The sequence below is a fragment of the Lagopus muta genome, chromosome 6, assembly GCF_023343835.1.
Source record: "Lagopus muta isolate bLagMut1 chromosome 6, bLagMut1 primary, whole genome shotgun sequence".
In the NCBI taxonomy this organism is placed as follows: Eukaryota; Metazoa; Chordata; class Aves; order Galliformes; family Phasianidae; genus Lagopus; species Lagopus muta.
This window is the reverse complement of record NC_064438.1, coordinates 29,909,427-29,929,993: the sequence shown is the minus strand read 5'-3', so window position 1 is coordinate 29,929,993 and position 20,567 is coordinate 29,909,427. Positions and strand designations below refer to the sequence as shown.

Below are 20,567 nucleotides of genomic sequence, written 5' to 3'. Positions count from 1 at the left end.
GGCAATAAACTGCCATATCAACATTTTCCTCTTCTCCACATTCTTCAAATCCCTCACTTCATTATTCACAGCAGATTCAAATATTTCCATCATGTTCTCTTCACATCTAAAACAGACTCTGTGTGTCCACCAACTGCCTTTTCACAAATAAGCATCAGCAGTATCAGTTCCACAATCTCACAAACAAGCTGTATCCAATGTAAACTGGCAGATACAGGAATGATTTTGCCAGGTATTTGGACGAACGGCTAAAAATACTGCATTACTTCATTAAGAGACATTTCTTCTGCTTCAAACAGCATTTTGCAGTGGCTAACAAAGAATGTAATAAAGCAAGAAAATAAACAGTTATTGATAAGTGCACCAACCTGCTTTGCTGTCTCAATGAGAATAATTAAACTGCTTTTCATTATACTCCCTCCTTCAGGGTAGCACATAACTTAGATAAGATTTTTTCCCTTTCCAATTATTCAAGAGAAAACAAGCATTTGTAGAAGTCACTTCATTGCAATTCTTGGCAGACAGCTTAGGCAAATCAGTACAGGAATTTGCAGATCCTTTGGCTTTTATGTTGTTTTGTTGTTTGTTTGTTAAAACTTACATACTGAAACATAAAGACAAAAAAAAAAAATTCCTATTCTGTCCACTGCACCTTCTGACTTTTTAACAGTATTAACCACATTAAACAGTGTCTCCAAATATTAAATCCATGCTATCATTTTGTGATATACATGACAGAGTAAGTTAAAAAAACTTTTTTTTTTTTTTTTTCCAAAAGCATGTCCAGGAGTTGAAATCATACACTTTTTTTTTTTTTCACAATCTTTTTGTATCTGTACTTATCTATTCCAGTAGTTGTAGTGGGCCATCTGTGATCTTTAAACATTGCTTCCTCATAAACCGAAGCAAGTTACTTCCCTACCTAGTCATCATATCTCTTTCAGTCAGATACCAATTTATAAACTATTTTTTTCAAGTGTTTTCAACAGAAGAAGGAAAAAGCTAACTCTTTTTTATTTCAGACTAAGGAAGGAAGAACCTCGAGAGAGGATTTTTCATGAAAAGAAACTCTGCAAAGAGTAATCCTCTTCACTGATTTGCTCTATTGGTGACCTTTAGAGAGATCTTCCAAAGCTAAAGAAAAGCTTAATTAGCTGAAAGGGCAGCTGGGAGAACAGGTAGCATGAAGAAAAAACCTTTCAGTCTTTATTGCACAGGATGAGAATTTTTGAAAGATTGATGAAATCTTAAAGACTGCTTCATAAATATTAGATACTGGAACCCATCACTCTGGGTTAGCTAGAGACAGAATTAGCTATGGCAGAGAGACAGCCTATTCTGAAACTTCTGCTTTACATTATTGGAATAAGGCCCCAGTTAAAGGAAAAAACATTCATGAAGTGCACTAGAAAGAGATCTGGGTTTGAAGTGTGATTTTAGAAGCTGTCTTACTGACTTAATAGCAAACAATAATAATAAATTAAAAATTCTCTCACCTTATTTCTTTTGTTTTGTAATTCAAATCAATTGGTCACCCAACTATAACCTTTAGCTTCTCTACCTCCAGCAGACAACATGACATAAAGTAATGAAGAACCACTGTCCAAGGTCCTAGAAGTCCTTATGCGATAAAAACAAGATGTTACAATGTAATTTTATTTTGCACTGGTTTGTACAGTATAATTCTGAAAAGTAGAGCATCCTGATCCTTCAGGCAACTCCACTGCCAAGAAGCTCTAAGAATCACGTAGAACTTGCTGAAAATTCATGCACATCAAATTAGCAAAAAGGGAAAGGACTGGGATATACTTGTTGGGATCCACGGTTGCAGGAATTTCTATGGTACATATCACATTTCTACTTGCAACACAGTTTACACTGTTCGCCAGTTCTAGACGTACTTTGCATACATAGAGTACTGCAGGACAACCCTATATCTAATTTGCAACTGGGGAGCTCCAGACAGTGCTCAGCTACACAGACAACTGGTCAACAACTTCAACTTTGGCTCCACCAGGAGGGAAAACACCCCAAGCCCACCAATACTCAGTGTATCCTACAAGGCAAAAAAAATTTTACCAAAAAATAATAATAATAATAATAATAAATCTTGACAGTAAGTCATTAATTCATTAATGTTTATGTACCCAATTAGCAAAAAATTAAATACTAAGGAGTCAAGCCAAAAAACATTGAAGCTTTTCTTATTGGCAATAATTTGTTGTTGGTTTTTTTTTAACTTTCTCTTCATAAATAAATTTTACACATCGCTCTGGGACAATAATTAACACTCTTGCTAACTGAAGGCTGAAGCGGAAGGAAAAGAATTAAGGACTACTGGAGCTTCTGTTGCTTCCATAGCTATGCCACCTACTTCTACAAATCAAGAATGTAAGCCAGTGAAGTAGGCAAAGCAGACAGAATAGACTATGCCTGAAAATGTAGAAGAAAAAAAGCCAATTTAGTTACCAGTGACAAAGCAATAGCCTAGGAAATGCTGTGGCCCAGAATCATCACTCTGCTCTAGGCACATCAAACACCTTTGATATTCCAGGGTTAAGGAGAGATTTGTTATAGACTGCACTGTGCAGTTTTCCTTGGGGGAAAATGAAGCAAGAATAGAAACAGAACCTTGAAGCAAGGTTCTCACACATTCCAGCAGAATCACTGGTTTTACTGGCAGAATGTATTATTACATTCACCTGCCAAAGAGTTAAAGGATTACCTTAAAAATAACAAGAGGAATGAAAAACCACATGCGTTAATATACAGAGGGATGGCATACGTGAAAGAAAACAATGGAAAAAAGACCCTCCCTGTATGCCTTATTATAGAATCACATAGGTCTGAAATCCTTTTGATTATGAAAACCAGTAAGAAATGTTCCTCTGTACATGTTATGAGTTTTTAAACTACCACTAAATCAACCATTAGTAATTCTTTTTGTTCTGTTAAGATACAGTGAATCCTGCTGGTTGCTACAGGGCCCTGCAGCACCATTGGAATGGCTGCAAACCCATCACAGTTCTCTCAAAACTCCCCAGTTGCTTGTGAGAGAAAGCAGCAGCAGCGAGGTCTGCTCCTCTACAAATTGCATTGCAACAAACGTTACTCAGACGAGCTGGAACATTAGGGAACTATGTTTTCATCAAATTTCATCGCCTCTGCAAATTCGCTGATCCTGTCAGCATAAACACCTACGATCTCCCACTGGATGTCTGCGTACAAAACCCTCTGCGATGCTCTCTGGGGACATTCGCAGCGCCTTTAACTCAGAACCGGCATTGGCGGCCGTGGCGCACGCAGCTCTCTCCAGAGCTCTGCCCGACGCTGAGCTCTAAGGACTCACCCGGCGCGTGCTTCCCGCCCGCAGCCTTCCTCCCTGTTCCCCGCCAGGCGGCAGCTACGCGCTCCCCCGCTGCCCCACAGCGCGTCAGCGCCAACATGGATCCTGAAACCTGCAGCCTCGCCTTTCCTTAAATGCTGATGCTTCAGCTAAACGCGACGGCGGGCTCCTGGGAGAGCTTCTCCGGCGTTCAAGCTGTTCCCATTTTGCCTTTCCTCTAAGCAACGTCCACTCCGTTATGTGTGACAACTGAATTTAAACAATGATGTGATTCACAACTGTCTTTCGCATAACAAAATAGAAGGCTTACAAAGCTTCAGGACAACCTGTTTTAAATGTATCCAGTTGTTACCTCAAAGACCTCAGGAAGAAAAGTGGAACAGTAGTTGTTAATAGTGGGGTTAATAGTTAATAAATAACTATTAATTCTATTAATAGTTAATAGAAAAACAGGCACAGCCGTCAGAACCATAGAATAGAGCTCAGTATCATCAAGGTACACAAAAAGATGTCAGCCGTGAAGCCGCAGCAGGTTGCCACACGGTAACCTATTTAATACAAAGTTTTCAGTACAAGTGTTTTGAGTTAAAATCAAAAGGAACGTTGGTAAAATAGAAAGAAAGAATAACAATCCCATTAAACCATAGCAATCATGGATGGTTACCACCATGCTTTCCCTGGCTCTCTGAAAAGCAAGTTTATCCACTGTCTAGCAACTGTACAGAATAAACTAATTCTGGCTGGATAAAGAGCATTTCTTTTCTTCCAATGCAGACAGCTTGGAAGGAAAAACAAAAACAAAAACACACACACAAAAAAAAACAACACACAAAGAAAAAACGAGAGGGAAAAGAAAGGGGATGTGATAAGCAGTTGCACAGCAGTTGAGCAGGCTCTGTAACTCTCACCATATTCTTAAAACAATATTTTCAGATACCGATTTCCATATACTTCCTAGAAAATGTATTTCACATTGTATCTATCTTTTTGGTCATCGTTCTAATTCCCAATGCCCAAATTAGACCTTCCTATGAATATGTCTTTCTTCTTGTCTTGCTTAAAACATCTTGTTTCTGATTTGTATGCAGCAACCTTCCTGCTTAATGGAACACTGCTAATCCATGCTTTCCCAAAATATCTTCTTTGCCAGACTGAAAAAAAGAACTAGATCCTTCCAACTTCCCTCCTGGGTCATGCAGAAATAGAATAGAATAGAAATAGAATAGTTCAATTGGAAAGGGACTTACAAAGATCATCTGGTTCAACTGCCTGAGCACCTCAGGCCTAACCAAAAGCTAAAGCATATTGTTAGGGCATTAATCCAAACACATCTTGAGAACTGTCAGGCATGGGGCATCAGCCACCTTGCTTGGAAGCCTGTTGCAGCATCTGACCTCCCTCACAGTAAAGACATTCTTCCTGATGCCCAGCCTGAACCTCCCATTTGGCAGCTGTGCCATTCCCATGCATCCTGTCACTAGACAGCAGGGAGAAGTGCCCAGCACCTCTCTCCGTGCTTCTGATCCTCAGGAGGTTGCAGAGATCTATGAGACCTTGCAGGATCATATTTAACAAACGCCAATTTGACACTTGAAGAGTAATGAAGTTTCCAATCACTTGTTCACACAGCCATGGAGAGGCTTAATCTAAATCGCTACACTCCAAATGAAGTAAACCACACCCCAGGGCAATCAGGCAGTGCTTCTTCATGCCTCGTCAACCAGAGAAGCTGCTAAGAAGGGAAAGTCTTTGTACCTGCTTAGTAATTAAGTACAGCTCACAAACTGATACACACTGATCTAAATAAGCGAGTTGTTTTTCCAGTTGCTTTTGAGAACGTTGACAAAGCATCAAAAGATGCGTTGCACTCAAGATCTGGATATCTATTTCTGTTCCTACACACACAGGATGTGTTACAGTGCTCTAAAATAAATCAACATATTCAACAAATCCTAGTTTTTGTTACTGTGCAGCTGCCTGTGAACAGATTGCTTTTTGCAATTGCTTAGACTGTAAAGGTTTAGCACATACTAATTAAGAGCAAAATCATCTGATTCTGATAATTTAGATGTTATTTTAGACAATTTAAAAACAAAATCAACAAATATGATCATATCATCTTGAAATTAAGAATGAATGCACAAGGTAAGAAAGAATGCAACAAAAGCAACATATTCATCTTTCACGTGTAACCAATACCAAAAGAACACTGAACTAAACCTGAACCACTGCATGCACATGCAATGAATCATTCTGAACAGAGATTTGTAAGAATGTTTTGTACATCACAAATTTGATGAACATTAAACTAAAGGACAGAAGAAAGCTTTCTTAAACAGCCCTCAGAAGGAATGGTAAAGGACCATCAAAATAATGCTGACTATAGTATCTACGATTTTAGTTTCATTTTTTAAACAGACTATATTTTATAGACAGCACTACTCAAAGTTTCTGACAGGACATTAAAAAAAAAAAAAAAAAAAGATATGATTCCTAACCAAATTAGAGGGTTAGGATAGAAGGAGATAACATCAGAGCATTTTCAACGGAATTTTTTACTTCGAGCATTTTCACAATACTAAAAATGAATAATTGCAAATGTGTTCTATATATTTAACATAAATTAGATAAGTTAAAGTAGATGAGCAACAGAAAGTTACTCAAGCTGACAGATCTTCAAAGAAATGTGCCATGTGGTGAACCAGCTGGTCATAATCAGACTTCAAATTAATACTATTTTTGAAACAAGGATTCAAAACCTTCAGCAGTGAAGCCAGTTAAATCACAATACATGTTAGTTCTGAGAAGTACAAGATTCTTTTTCCTCTTCCCAAGGAATAAAAGAACTTTTCCTCCCAGTTCTCAGACCAATCTCATGCTCAAGAGAAGCAGAACATTCTTTGAAGAACCAAGCTGTTCCTTAAAGCTGTTCAGAAAGCTACTGTCTTAACGGCTGACAGAAATCAACACTTTTAAGGTGCTGATCCACAGATGAATCTACTGGAAGACCAGTCTATGATTTATAACCAAGAGCATCCCGATCTCCTTCTACACTATCACCCAGAGGAGAAGGGAAGAACTGACTGAGAAAATAATGGATCTTGGCAGAATTGGAAAGTAGCACCCGTTACTAAAAGAATTACAGCACACTCACAGTAGTGTACAAACATATGAAGTGGTGTCCAGCCTTCACTGGCCCACAAAAGAAAAGATATGCTAGCATCCTACCACCTTTGTGCTTTCTGCTCCCTGCCATACAGGTCAAAAAAACCAGCCTAGGCAGGATGTGCCACAGCCTCTGGCAGCTTCACAAACTGTCCTAGGGACCATTAAATTAAAACAGTGGAAACACAAATTTTGAAGATGAATTTTAGTTTTAAATGAATGCAAATTACTAAAGAACATTACTGCCAAAACATGATGTGGTTTAATGCCAATTTCTTGCTCGCTGTAAAAACTGCCAGGCATTTCCAAGTTCTCAAATGAAGTACAATGTTAGTAATGCTCTTGCAATGCTTTACTAAGTCCATTCACCTCTAATTTACTTGCATTTTACTGCTCTGCAGGCTCAACAAATCCAAATCCAGTTACTTTCATGCAATTTGAAGTTGACAATAAACAAAAAATAAGACCTCAGGCAACTAAAGCTTTAGCAATCAAAAAATCACTTCTGTATCAGGGTTAGCAGCAATAGTTTATGAACAAACAATGAATTTTTTTTAAAAAACTAAAAAATAATAAAAACAATTATAAAACATATAAATTATAATTATGAATCTAAACAACAATTATTTTCAGGAAATAAAACTAGATCATCTAAATTATAATTATATAATGCTAGAAGAATCCTAATTTAGTAGGAAAATTTCTCCAAAATGTTCAAGTGAGACCAGCAGTGCGAGAAATGCAGAGTAATACTTCACAAGTTCTACCCTGGAAAGCAAAAGGGCTGCAATTGCCCAAGGAAATCCCAAACTAGAAAATTACAGTGTCCTTCATCTCCTTTCTCCAAGGAACTTGAAGGCTCATCTGAAATAAAAGAAAGGAGGTTTCCCAGAGAAGACGCAGGCTTTCCATCATGCAGTCAGAAAAAAAAAAAGAGATGACAAACCATTCACATTCCCAGTATTACTATCTGGCTCTCCAGGTACATAATCTACCCTGCTTAAAACAAGTAGAGCCCCCTCTCACATAAACAACTTACAGTGGGCCCAGCTCCCTCTCTCTGAGCTGGTAAAGCGAGCGGCCTTGCCCAACAGACTGAAGACTGAGAGCCAGAAATAAAGGAGATAACTTCTTGTCAGGTCAGATCTGAACCCATTTAGAAAACACAGCCAAGCATTCACCAGACTGAAATGAACACACAGTTGAAAAAAAAGAAAAAAGAAAAAAAAAAGAGCCAGGTGAAAGACCTTGTTTCCAAGTAGTTCACATTTAGCTTGGCTTAAACACTAGACATCCCCAGGTGCAGGCTGCCAGGTGTTAGCACTGTGGCTAGATTGCTAGGAGCATGTGACAAATGCAAGACCTGCAACAGATGTGCTGAGAGCACACAGGACTTAACACCAGAAGCCTCCAGAGTAGGAAAAGCATTATGCTTTAACTCTGATTAGTGGAGTTCTAGGAAATCCCTCAGTTTGGCTTCACTTTTAAACACACAACTCATACTAGCCTTGGCCTAAGACAAACAGATGAAGTCACTACACTCAGCTAAGATGAAGAGGATATCAGTCAGTGTTCAGGCAAAACATATTATAAACTGTCTAAAAAGAAGGTATTTCAACTGTTTCCTAAAATATTTCAATTAATAATCCAGATTAAAAAAAAAAAAAGAAGAAGAAAAAAAAAGCATACATATGTTTGATTCCCTTACTGAGTGCATCATTTATGGTGCATGGAGACGATACTGAAGAGAACACAGTTACAGACATGCTTTAAGCTAGTAAGAAACAGTTGAGCGATGCAAAGAAAATCAACCCATGGCAGTTTTCTCAGCTAACACAGGTGCTGAAATCCTACACACGCCTCTGTGGTGCATGAGAGCACACATACAGAACTCAAACTTGTCTGCACGCTTCAGCATGTACTCAGAGACTAATACTACATACAAGGGAAACTATCAACCCTACTCTAGGTGACAGCATCAATACAGCTGCGTTTTTGTTCTAAAAATGAGCATTAAAATATACACGCAGTGACAAAATGAACAAATATCTTACAGTTTCTGGAAACCAACAGCAACTACGGGTGTTCTAATGCAGACAAAACACTGGCCAGTGGAAACTACAACTCCACAAAAGAGAATACAGTCAGTGTGACACAGCAGTTGCTCTGTAACCCCAGGACAGCCCCACCTGTTGCCAGCACCAACCTGCCAGGCCGTGACTGCACCTTTTTTGTCAGTCCTGGGACAGTCAGTATTTCTATGTTGCTATAAAACTAAAGGAAGCAAGGCAACCCGAACGGAGGGAGTACTGCCAGATCACTCAACCCCGAATTAGAAAGTGCTGTTTTTAATGGAAATTGCTTTTGAAGGGATAGCGTTTATCTCATACCATGGTGGGCTGTATAAAATATTTTAACATCTCCATAGCAAACTGAAGGTGTGAGTGTGGTACTGGTAGACACGTTTGCGTTATTTTTAACCTGTTAAAAGCCATTATGTTTAGCTCAAGCACGGGCCAGTGACTGCGCCTCGTGACAACCGCGTGTTCCCATGACTCGGGTACCTACTCTGCAAGCCATCCCCACGTTCTCGCGAGTTCCGCGCAGGTGGGGCGGGCACGCACTCATTGTAACCACCTGTGCCAAAAATACTCAGCAATACCTCATCTCTAATTGCACTCTTGGACTCTTCAAAAGAGACGCGTATTTCCCAGCACAAAACCGTAAATGGTTTCGGCCAGAAAACCACCGCCCTGCAACGCGCGAACAGCAGCGAGAGACCGCAGCGCCGCCACTCGCCCCGCGCCAGGCCCCGCCACGCTCGGCTCCGCCTCTGCCCGCTCCCGTACCACGGAGGGCGGGCTCTCCTCCACCTCCTCCTTACCCGTCGGTGCTCGCGCGCGGCCGGTGGCGGCGCTGCCCCGCGGCCCCGGGCCTCTCGCTTCCCGCGGCCTCCGCCTCCTCGGTGTCCGTGAGCGCCGCCTCTCCCGCGGCCCCCGGTTCCTCCTCGGCCGTGGCCGTCCGCGCTGCCGCTTTCGGTCGCCGACTCGGCCGCCTTATCTGCGCCGCCGGGCCGTCTCCGGCCATGCCGGCCACCTTCCCTCCGGGGCCGGCTGCCTCCCCGTTCCGGCTGCATGGCCGGGCCGCACCCTTCACCCGCGCCGCCTGCGGCCGGGACGGTCCGTGCCGCGCCGGTCCCCGCCTCCTCCCGGAAAGAGGCCGGCCGTGAGGGCGAGAGCGGGAAATGGCGGCGCCGCACGGCGGCGGCCCCGGCTGCTGCCCTGCTCGCGGCGGTGCGGCTCGCGCGAGCCACGTCAGTGCGCCCGACCGGGTCTGTGCTGAAACAGTGCGTTGTAATGTGTAGAAAACAATGATGTTACAGCTGTGTGAGGTTCGTTTCTGCACCGTGCGAGGAAAAAAAAGGAACCAACCCCTGGCGGACATCTAGTTGCAAGCAAGCCCGTGCAAAGTAAAGTCTGTCAGGCGTTCCTGCACGCGCACGGGCAGGGACTGATTACTCCCTCCGAGCGAGGCTGTTTGCTCTGTGGTGCCTGAGCTAGAGTCCACGTGCCGTGCCAGGGAGGTTTACCGAGCCCCCATCCCACAGTTACTGCACTGGTTTTCCCGTGCAAACTGTCATTTGGAAATACATGTTAAAATACCTGTTTTCACGGGGTTTTTAAACCCAGTAATCCTCACAGCACAGTGCTGCCAGAAAACCCACACTGTGAAATCATGGGTTATATATCTCTGCACTACTGCTGCCCATAGCAAATACTGCTGCTAGGCCTTAATGCACTGCAAACCAGTAACATTAGCATGGTTTCAGTACTGCATGCAAGCAAATACATTTAGTAGGGGGGATGCATCAGCAGCAAGCACGTCACTAAGACACTGGAGCAATTCCATGTGCAGCCAGCACCAGCCTAGCAGGCCCAGCACTGAGCTAGAGCTAATAAACCCCATTAAACCCAAGCTGTGACTGCATCTGTGGCACAATTCATCTGTGACATGAACAATCTGCCTGCAGATAGCTGTGAGCTGACTATATGTACAGATTTAACATCTCGCAGTAATTAGTACTTACAGCTAGCTCAAAAAAAAAAAAAAATCAGAAATATTTGGCAACAAATAACAAATTCATGACAACTCACAAGTGTGAAGTTCATGCGTCAATAATTTTGAGGCAGATAGCAAAGTCATGGTATTGTACATGTGCATTTTGATTTTGTAATTTAATTCTGATCTCCCTATTATTATAATCTGTTGTGATAGACAGTTAACATAAATTATGTTACCATAGCACACTGAAGTCTCATTCGTAGACTGTTGCTCCGAGTTACAGAAAAATAAAGAACAAAAGGTAACACTATAATGTGTAACACTTAATGTGTAACACTATAATGTGTTAACAGAGAACTATGAGGCACAAGAGGATGCAGTATGAGAAGCTATCAAAATGGTCAAAATGTCAGGAGACCTTTGCATGAGAGTTGCTTAGGTACTGTCAGTTTTCATAGGCGTCAGCAAAACAGTCCATTAGGGAGAAAACATGATGATAGTGAGAGTGATTTATTTGGTGATAATGGCTAAGTTTGTGTCATTGATTATAGGGAGCTCATGCCAAGCATGAAGAACAGCACTGGAGAAAGCAAAATGTATTCAAAAAAGATAGTAGGTGAATATAAGAGTGCTGGTGTAAGATTGGCGCAAAGAAGAAAAACGAGACTGGAAGGAAAATTGTGAAAAGCCTTCAAAAAGAAAAGAAGTAGCTAAGTTTTCATGTAATAGCAGAGAGGATCACTGTGAAGAGATGAGCTGTGTTTGGCTCCCCAAAATGATACATTTAGGGATCTCTTTGTGAGGATGCTTACCCTCACAATGCTCTTCTGTCTTTTGTTTATATATTAATTACAATGTATATCCATATTATCTGTGTTCTCCCTACTGAAGTCATTTCAGTCCAAGAGCAGTTGTGTTAGGGCAACAAGTTCTGCTTCTCCTTTTGCTCTGTGGTCTGCAGTCTTCGTGGGGTAGCTTCAGAAGTCTTTTCTAATTTCCAGTTTTAGGGAGGGTAAAAGATCGGATTGGGGAGCACACTTGCTCACTTGCTGCCTATGGCAAAAGACAAAGCATTACAATTTCTACTCTCTACTATTCTGAGAAGGGTGTCACATTTTAGGGAAGGAAAAAAAAAAAAAAAAAAAAAAAAAAAAAAGAAAGAAAAAAAAAGAAAAAGAAATTCAGCCTCCTGTAATCTTCCTGACCTGCTGCAGAACCCCAGGTGTTAGGCATGGTTAGTGGGCATGGTGGGGGTAGGTTGGGGTTGGACAATCCTGGAATCTTTTCCAACCTCAATAATTCTATGATTCTAATGTAGAAGGCAGACAGTTAATAGAGGTTTATTCATGTGCCTGATTGACATTCATACTTAATGCCTTTTTGAGGCTGTCTCAAGGTTTTTCTGAAATCTCACTTGCCGTACAGCTACGAGCACTGGCAATGTTTCAGCTATGTTAGTTGTCAGGCAGAATGCACATCCCCTTTCTAGGAGCTCAGTTGACTAAGTTAGAGCTTAGCTGTCTGAGGTCAGCTGCCCTGCTAATAAGAACTGTTGTGAAGAAAGCAAGAAGCAAGGGCCTCCATCTCCTTTCTCTTGTAGATTTCTGCAGAGTCTAGAACCAGGATGAAAATTCTTCCCTCACTTAGGGCTTGTTGGGACTACTGTGTCACTTCTGCTATTCTTGGCTGCTAGGCTGGCTCGTGAGGCCAGAGAAGCTAAGCATACAGATGGTCGACATTCATATGTTATAATTACTGTGGTTATTGCTAGGCTACAAGGCCTATACATGAACTAAAATCCTGTTCAGCTACACTCAATATGCATTATGCATAAACAGGATACAGACTTATGGACGTCTAAATATAAGACAGGAGATGACAGAGAGACAAAGTGGTGAAGCACCACTTCAGTCAGAGTCAGAGCCAGTGGTCTCAGTACACCAGCAAGCGTACTGTTATCAAATCTCATCACAAGAGGTAGTCTTTATGGAATGTTTGAAGAAGAAATCTGGTATACTTTTGTGGATACTTAAAAGACACTGGATAACAAAAGTGACGGAAAAAATAAAATATAAAATAAAATATAAAGTAAAACGACAGTGGAAAATATTGAGATTATTTTCTGAAAATTCAGCAAGTGGCTATAAAACATTTATATATTCAGCTGATATTCATTACTCAGGAGCCTGATATTGGGCACTAAAATAGATGACAATGTGTGAAAACTACAGGCTGGAAAGCTTGCAGTTAATGCAAGACATTTGCAAAGACCAAAGAAAATAATGTTCCAAGAGTTAGGATGAAAGAGGAGTGGTATGAATGGATAGGAAGGACTACAGAAGAGAGATTTTGTATCCTGAAGACTTAAAGTTGGACTTGGTGACCTATATGATAATTTTAGCTGAACTGAAAAAAAAAAAAAAAACCAGATCTTCTTACCTGTTTTTTTACTGAGTAAATGGCTGATAAATTTAAACATCCTTTTCTATTTCTGACTTTAAAAACCTAACATCTACTTGATTATTCCAAAATTATGTGGCCTACAAAGAGTAAGCATCAAACAAATGATTAACATCATCAGATGTGATGGAATAACTAAAAACCAGCAGAGATCTGTGAAAGAAGCTAATTGCCTGATTCAGGCATGCATTCTCAGAAACAAGAAAACAGCAGTGAAAAGTTACACCGTATGAGAGAGACTGTAGGAAGGTATGGACATTAGAGATATATATATTAATAACAGTGGTTTCATTTCCTTCTACTGCTTATGCAGTCTACAGTATTAAATTGTTTTTGTTGCAGTTTGTCACTGAGGTTATCCATTGATGACTCCCCTTCATTTTACTCATTTCTGTCCTCACCCAATCCTTCCAGCACTTCCACACCTTATCTTACTCAGACCTTCCTATAGGGAAAAGTCTTTTCAGCTAAACTTATTTTTCTGAAAACATTTTTTTTTTTGTCCTTTCCTATTTGCTTAACTCTAAAAATTCCCCAGCAGAGCACTTCTAACACCTAATTATTTACCAGTGCCACCATGCCAGCATGGTTACTATCTCCCTATGCATCTTCAGTACCCCTGTGTTCCTTTTCTGCTGATGGATTCTGAAACAGTGACTTCCTCAAATTTTCTAGAGACCATTTCTGAAATTTTGGTGTATCTTCTACACAGTGTTGTAAGGAACAACACCATGACTCACTGTCTCATTACACTGCAAAACTTTAATGTCTGCCTTTAACAATATGTAGAGTGCCTCTTAAGGTATTAAAAATGTAAGAGCTTGTGTGATTGAACATCTTATGAAACAATAGTTGTTTTGATTGCATTTAGAAAAGTCATGAGTACATTGTCCTAGAACACGTGTGTATTTTATTTAGTTCACAGTGATAGAAACAGTTATGACAATACAGAAAGAGAACACAAATAATTTGATGGATTGCTTTGCAAGTGTTTCAAGGTATACCTAATGGAAGTCCGTGCTATTTAATGAGCTGCTTTCTTTTCCTCTTTTTTCCTTTTATTTTTACAGCTGCCTCCAAAAGATATACAGAAAACAATATGCAAGAGTGCTAAGATTCTGATGACAATTGATCAAGAAAAAGAATGGAAGTAAATCTATTCAGCAATTCTACTGTTATAAATAGTTCATCCATCAACCATAAACAGTTAGAAGGGCACAGCCTCTGGGAAGTTATTACTATTGCCACTGTAACTGCAATTGTAAGCTTAATAACCATAGTGGGAAATGTTCTTGTAATGATATCCTTCAAGGTTAACAGTCAGCTCAAAACTGTTAACAACTATTACTTGCTCAGTCTTGCCTGTGCAGACCTCATCATTGGAATATTCTCTATGAACCTCTATACCTCTTATATACTCATAGGCCATTGGTCTCTTGGAAGCCTGGCGTGTGACCTGTGGCTAGCGCTGGATTACGTAGCTAGCAATGCTTCAGTCATGAACCTCCTAGTCATCAGCTTTGACAGATATTTTTCCATCACAAGGCCTTTGACATACAGAGCTAAACGCACGCCCAAAAGAGCTGGCATCATGATTGGCCTGGCTTGGCTAATCTCCTTCATTCTATGGGCACCTGTAATATTATGCTGGCAGTATTTTGTGGGTGAACGAACAGTACCCCCTGAGGAATGCCAGATACAGTTTTTATACGAGCCCATTATCACTTTTGGTACTGCAATTGCTGCTTTTTACATTCCAGTGTCAGTGATGACCATTTTATATTGCCGCATCTACAAAGAGACTGAGAAACGTACCAAGGACCTCGCTGAACTGCAGGGTTCTGAGTCTGTGGCCGAATTTGAGACAATAAAGCCTCGAAAAGCTTTCCTGAAGTCTTGCTTCAGTTGCAAGCAACAAAACTTAGTCAAAAGGGAGAGATGTCAGGCTTCCTGGTCTTCATCCAGTCGAAGTACATCAGCTACAGTGAAGGCATCCCAGGCAGTGAGCACGTGCACTGAGTGGGCTAAGGCTGACCAACTGACCACCTGCAGCAGCTATGCATCATCAGAAGAAGAGGACAAACTTGCCACTGATCCTGTTTTCCAAGTTGCATACAGGAGTCCATCTAAAGGTAAGGAAGAAGAATTTAATGAAAGGGAAAGTAAGGATATTGTTGTCAAAGACCAACCTGAAGAAAACGATTTTGAGACCCAGCAATACTTTTTGTCACCTGCCATCGGCCAAAAAAGTAAAAAATGTGTGGCCTACAAATTCCGCTTGGTGGTTAAGGCTGATGGCACTCAGGAAGCCAACAATGGTTGCCGTAAGGTAAAAATAACTCCTTGTTCTGCTGCTGTGTCGAAGGATCCTTCCATCAAAAGCATGGATCCAAATATAAATAACCAAATCACCAAAAGGAAAAGGATGGTTCTTATAAAAGAACGTAAAGCAGCACAAACTTTGAGTGCCATTCTTTTGGCTTTTATCATCACATGGACTCCCTACAATATAATGGTTTTGATCTCCACATTCTGCTCGGACTGCATTCCTCTGACATTGTGGCACCTTGGATACTGGCTATGCTATGTGAACAGCACTGTTAATCCCATGTGTTATGCTCTCTGTAACAAAACTTTCAGGAAAACTTTTAAGATGCTACTTTTCTGCCAGTGGAAAAAGAAAAAAGTGGAAGAGAAACTGTACTGGCAGGGCAATACTCGAATGCCATAACAACTCCTATATAAGAGATAAATGGAAAAATAGATATTAACATAGCCTAGTAAAGGACTTTTGATTCCGTATTTTCAAAGCTGTTGTTTTATATGTCTATGTGTTAAAAAAAATAGTCAGCAAAAAGTGATATTTTGCATGAAAGTAGTGTATTTGGGATAAAGAAGTCAGTGGTTGCTGGCAGGGTGTTCATGATTACGCAGTAGATCTGAATTAAAATTGTTGTGTTTGGGTTCTTCTGTCCTTTCTTTCAGCCTGAGAAATTGTAGTGTGTCTTATAAACTTCTAGAAATTAGCACATGATTATCATCCAGTCATCAGGGCAGGTTATCCAGCCTGTCTCCTCTTAGTGCAGAACTGTTTCTTCCTATAGTTCCTTTTCTCCTTTCTGCTGTATTGTCTATTTATTTTTCAATGGAACAAGCAATGGAACACGTATTACTTCTGTTTTGAGACATTCCCACATGCTATGGAATGAAATAAGGACTATTTAAAGAGGGAAATACTGTTATCAATACTATGGATATTAGGGAGTTAGGGAGATTCTTACTATTCCAAAAGAATACACTTACTACAGGAGAATGTAATACTAAGAAAATTTGCACTTTAAGATGTATTTTCTGGGGAGACAGAAGAAGGGCTCACAGGGAAGGAATCAGATAATGTATTTCATATAAGGAGGATCCAGTCCACATCTCACACATCCTGCAGTTACATCCCGCACATCTCAGTTCCATCCTGCAAGTCAGTGTTATCTAAACATGGTGATAGTTAGCAGATATCTATGAATTTGTATTTCTTCATTTCCTAATGCCTCAGAAGGATACATTTTAAATGTATGCAGTAGTGACAGTAGTACTGACCAGAACTGACTATAAGGATGGGCACAGTTTGTCTATTTTACAGTGTGCGGGATATAAGTCAAATCCTTCTTGCAGTCTCTCTATTGCACTCCCCCTTGCAAGTGCACAAAAATGTGCATCAATGCCCTGCAAATTCACCTATCACAAAATTATTGGAAGCTATGGCAAAATTGGTATTTCTGAAAGAAGAAATATTTTGTAAGTATTTCTCCATTATCTATATAAAAGTTTCGTGCTTTCATAGCACTTCTATCTCTAAATATCTTTACAAATACTAATCAGCATCAGGTGTTTGGAAATAGAAGTTTCCCAGTCCAGCAGAACTTTGTCTGCTGCAACACTGGGGGCTGGAGACAATCCCACCTGGGGCTGTGGCTCCTGGGACTCTGGGTACTGCTGCAGTGAGCTGATCACCTGTCCAGTAGCTGAGGTTTGCCAGGGCTTTGAATGCAGTAAAGACATTCATGTGCCTATCTGGTATCTGTGTTAGACTGGCAGAAGTCATGCACCCTTGACAAGTAAGTATGTGAAGGCAGGGCTGCTTTTAGCACAAAGCCACTGACTGAATGGAAACAATACCTGGCTCATAGTGGTAGAAAAATATGCTAGTGGTGACAGGATTCACGAGGAGTGAAATTTTAAAGTACACAAATACTTATGAGTAACAGAGAAAGAATTTCACGCACCTCACTGAGTCCACCTCAAAAGTTCAGATTCAGTTCTAGCCTCTATCAAAATTCAGGGTGAGATGCTCTGAAGTAGAAATTTGGGCCAATGTTTATTTTTTTTAGCTATTATACACATTAGGGGGACAGTGCAGCAGTGATGAGACCCAGCTGCATATTTCAGGGATCACATTAGTTCATCCTGAACATAACACTGCTCCCAGCAGAATCATTCATATAATTTATTATTGTATCATCAACATATTTCCCTGCAGATATATAAATCCTTCATGTCAGCAATCACAGTACAAGTAATTAATATTTTTTATCCTCAATCTCCAGAGGGAAAAACTGTCAGTGAAAGATTAGCAGTGTAGTAATGTAAAAATACATTCTCGGAGTTCACTTGATTGATCTTTTACACACCACACTGTGCCTAATACTTTGTGTGCATTAGCATATGACTACTTATTAAAAGAATGCATTGGTATTTTCAAAGACCCTTTCATCAACTTTCCTCTGTCATTACCAGAGCTTTTTCTGTGTGCAGTAACTATGTACGTGTCAGTTATTACAGTAGGTAACTTTATACTACATTGGTTTGGACATTCAGTAAACTGTGTTTGATTTTTAGCAAATGAATGCCCTCTGTGGCATAAGCTGTAGTTAAAGGCAAAATTCATGAGATAGTAACTATTGCTGCTACCTGTGCTGTTGTTTCTAAAGTAAAGCATTGGCTTCTACTTCTAAAATTAAATTGAATATATTTTGTTGGTTTTGGCTTCTGTTGAACTAGAGTGCTGTGTAAATGTTTATGGACTCTGTGCTTAGTAAATGTATTAGAGTAGATGGTGATGGATGCAACAATGTTGGTTCACTATAATTGTGAAACGTGTGCTCAAACTATGCTGCTAACACTTCACAGTGTGAGACGTTACACTGCCAAACCTGGGTACATTGTAAAGACCTGGAATTATATTAAGAGGTGTTTGTCGCTTTATTGTTACGTGAGATGTTTACCCTTAAAAAAAAAAATAAGAAACCACAAAAACTCATTAGAGTGTGAGTTAGTATTTAGTTTCTTAATTTTATTTTGTTTTCTAGCTCTATAAAGGCTCCTTTAAACATGTCGTGGGGCTTCTGCAATGTAAAACAATCTCATTGTCTGTATTTCTCTTTTAATGAACCTTTTACTGATCCTTTAATTAATTATGGTCGTGGACTTATGAAAAGAACTTTTTCTTAAACTGCACTTTATTTACACATACATATGCATATATTTGTCTATATATCTATGTATGTATTATCAATATAGTTGTATGAACCTACATCCCCAAATAAGCTTTTCAGAGACCTTGCACATTTAAATATTTTTGAATATTGAATTTTCCCACAAAGGAAACAGAGGTATTGTTTTTGTCTCTCCTTTTTTATGTAAGCAAGTCTCCCCGTGAATCTCAGAAACCCATTCGTTTTACATAAATATACTTTATAAAGCCTTGAAAGAGTTCACAGAACTGGGGAAGGCTGAAATGAAGAGATAAAGAGTAAATACAGCGAGAACCTGTAAAATATTTTCCCATTAACTTAATTCTATAATTTAGTTACTGATCATAATTGTTCTAATGTATAATTATTCTATGCACTTCAATTAACAATTGCTGTTAATTGCTGAAAGTTATTTTTGTATGTGGAGTTTTGATCCTCATTCCAGTTGTACCCATAGCATGAACTGCATTGGTTTATACGGACTTGAGGATTCCAGAGATGCAGAGATGTACTTAAGCAAAAATCCTTAATTGTACTTCCTTATCACCCTATGTATTCTGTTCCAGTTTTAGAGTCGAGCCTCACAAAAAGTCCCAATTTCTACTTTTAATTATTTAATGAATTATTTCTGATCATTTTATCTCCTACACAGAGCATTTTGAGAAATCTGTATCATTGCCTCCTTGTCAAATTCCACACATGATCTATGCCAAATTAATTGAACTAATACATCTTAATGCAAACATCCCTAAGGACAGTCATACACCTGAAAGAATAAATAAGGCACTGGGAGGTGGTAAGTATATTAAACCTAAGTCAGAAGTCATTTTAACAATTAAAAAATCTGATGCAAGTCTGGAAGATAGTGTTTTCTCTTCGAACACAATTATTATGGAATCAGATACTCAGTTTGAAACTCAGAATTGAATACCTGCAGACTGTCACTAGACTGTATTTTGAATAGAATTTTGTAAAAACAGTTCCTTACCTTTAGTAGGAAACAGTTTCCTATCAGCCCTTCACAGTTTGGGATTTCTAAAATCTTCATATTGAATATTTGGCCATCACTTTCCTCAAATTACTCTGTGATATTATACTCTGACATAGGCACTTCTACTCGCTCTGGATTATTTGCTTTAGGAAAACAAAGTAAAACAAACAAACAAACAAACAGAATTATGTAATTTACCTCTGGGATTAATTTTCTTTACTTTCTATAGAGATAGGAGTAACATGAAGGAGTCGCCTGGGTATTAGGAAATCAAATGACTTTCCTCTGATGTTCGTAACAGACGAGCTGGAGTTACCATTTTCTGTATGCTCAGTGGCTTCTCTATTTGAAATGTACTTCCAAACCTGAGCTCCAAAACAACACGTCCTTCTCTTTGAAAGCTCTAAGAAAGAAGTGCTGATGAGTGGATTGGAATATTCCTAATTATTTTCATCCTCAATCCAGCTCTTAGAGTAGTTTCCATTCTTTCTTCATTTAGAAGCATGGAACATACCACACTCCATGACTTCCATTAAAGTCAGTGCTTGAACTGTTAATGTTTGTCATGTTTTTGTCTGCAGATCTAGTAATACCATTTATTACTATATGCTAATCTAATTCCCATACTGGAATTCAGTGTCAGCAGAGGTCTGTAGGACTCCAGTTTACACTAGAGAGTGCCTCCACTAGAGAGTGGACAGCTGGATTTGGGCTGGTGATGCCTGAACTGTTCATGGAGCATATTCCACAGGTCCTTTCCTCCAAAATCCTCCAAGCAGGATGAGCGAGCTGCAGAGCAGGTTATTTGCCTTTGAGGATCAGATACAGCCTGCTTGCTTTCAGCTGGATGTTTCCATGTCAAGATTATTTGTGCTGTTTTTTGGTAGTAGTGTTAGAACCTGTCTATCTAGATGGGAACTTGATGGCTAAAAGCTATGGGAGACAGCAATTTTCTTGTATCTTCATTACAACCTTTGGAGGTCTCCTGATGCAGTTGCAGCAGAATCCACATTAT

At 39.8% G+C, this 20,567-nt stretch overlaps 2 protein-coding genes across 4 annotated transcripts in view; one reads left to right on the top strand and one right to left on the bottom strand.

Moving 5' to 3' along the window:
• The window catches only part of AVEN (apoptosis and caspase activation inhibitor), an 86,466-nt gene extending 76,799 nt beyond the window's left edge, over positions 1–9,667 (bottom strand). The window contains exon 1 of the mRNA XM_048949528.1: positions 9,396–9,667. Within this exon, the coding sequence (XP_048805485.1) occupies positions 9,396–9,647 (252 nt within the window). The 5' untranslated portion in view covers positions 9,648–9,667. The remainder of the gene's footprint in view (positions 1–9,395) is intronic.
• The window catches only part of CHRM5 (cholinergic receptor muscarinic 5), a 49,744-nt gene extending 33,963 nt beyond the window's left edge, over positions 1–15,781 (top strand). The window contains exons 1-2 of one of the 3 annotated variants that reach the window (XM_048949527.1): positions 9,735–9,842; positions 14,104–15,781. In XM_048949527.1, coding sequence (XP_048805484.1) covers positions 14,178–15,764 — 1,587 coding nt within the window. In that variant the 5' untranslated portion in view covers positions 9,735–9,842; positions 14,104–14,177 and the 3' untranslated portion in view covers positions 15,765–15,781. Of the gene's footprint in view, positions 1–9,734; positions 9,843–13,065; positions 13,283–14,103 lie in introns of those variants that run through there. The other 2 variants (XM_048949526.1, XM_048949525.1) reach the window with 2 other exon arrangements.
• Positions 15,782–20,567: the final 4,786 nt, after the last annotated feature.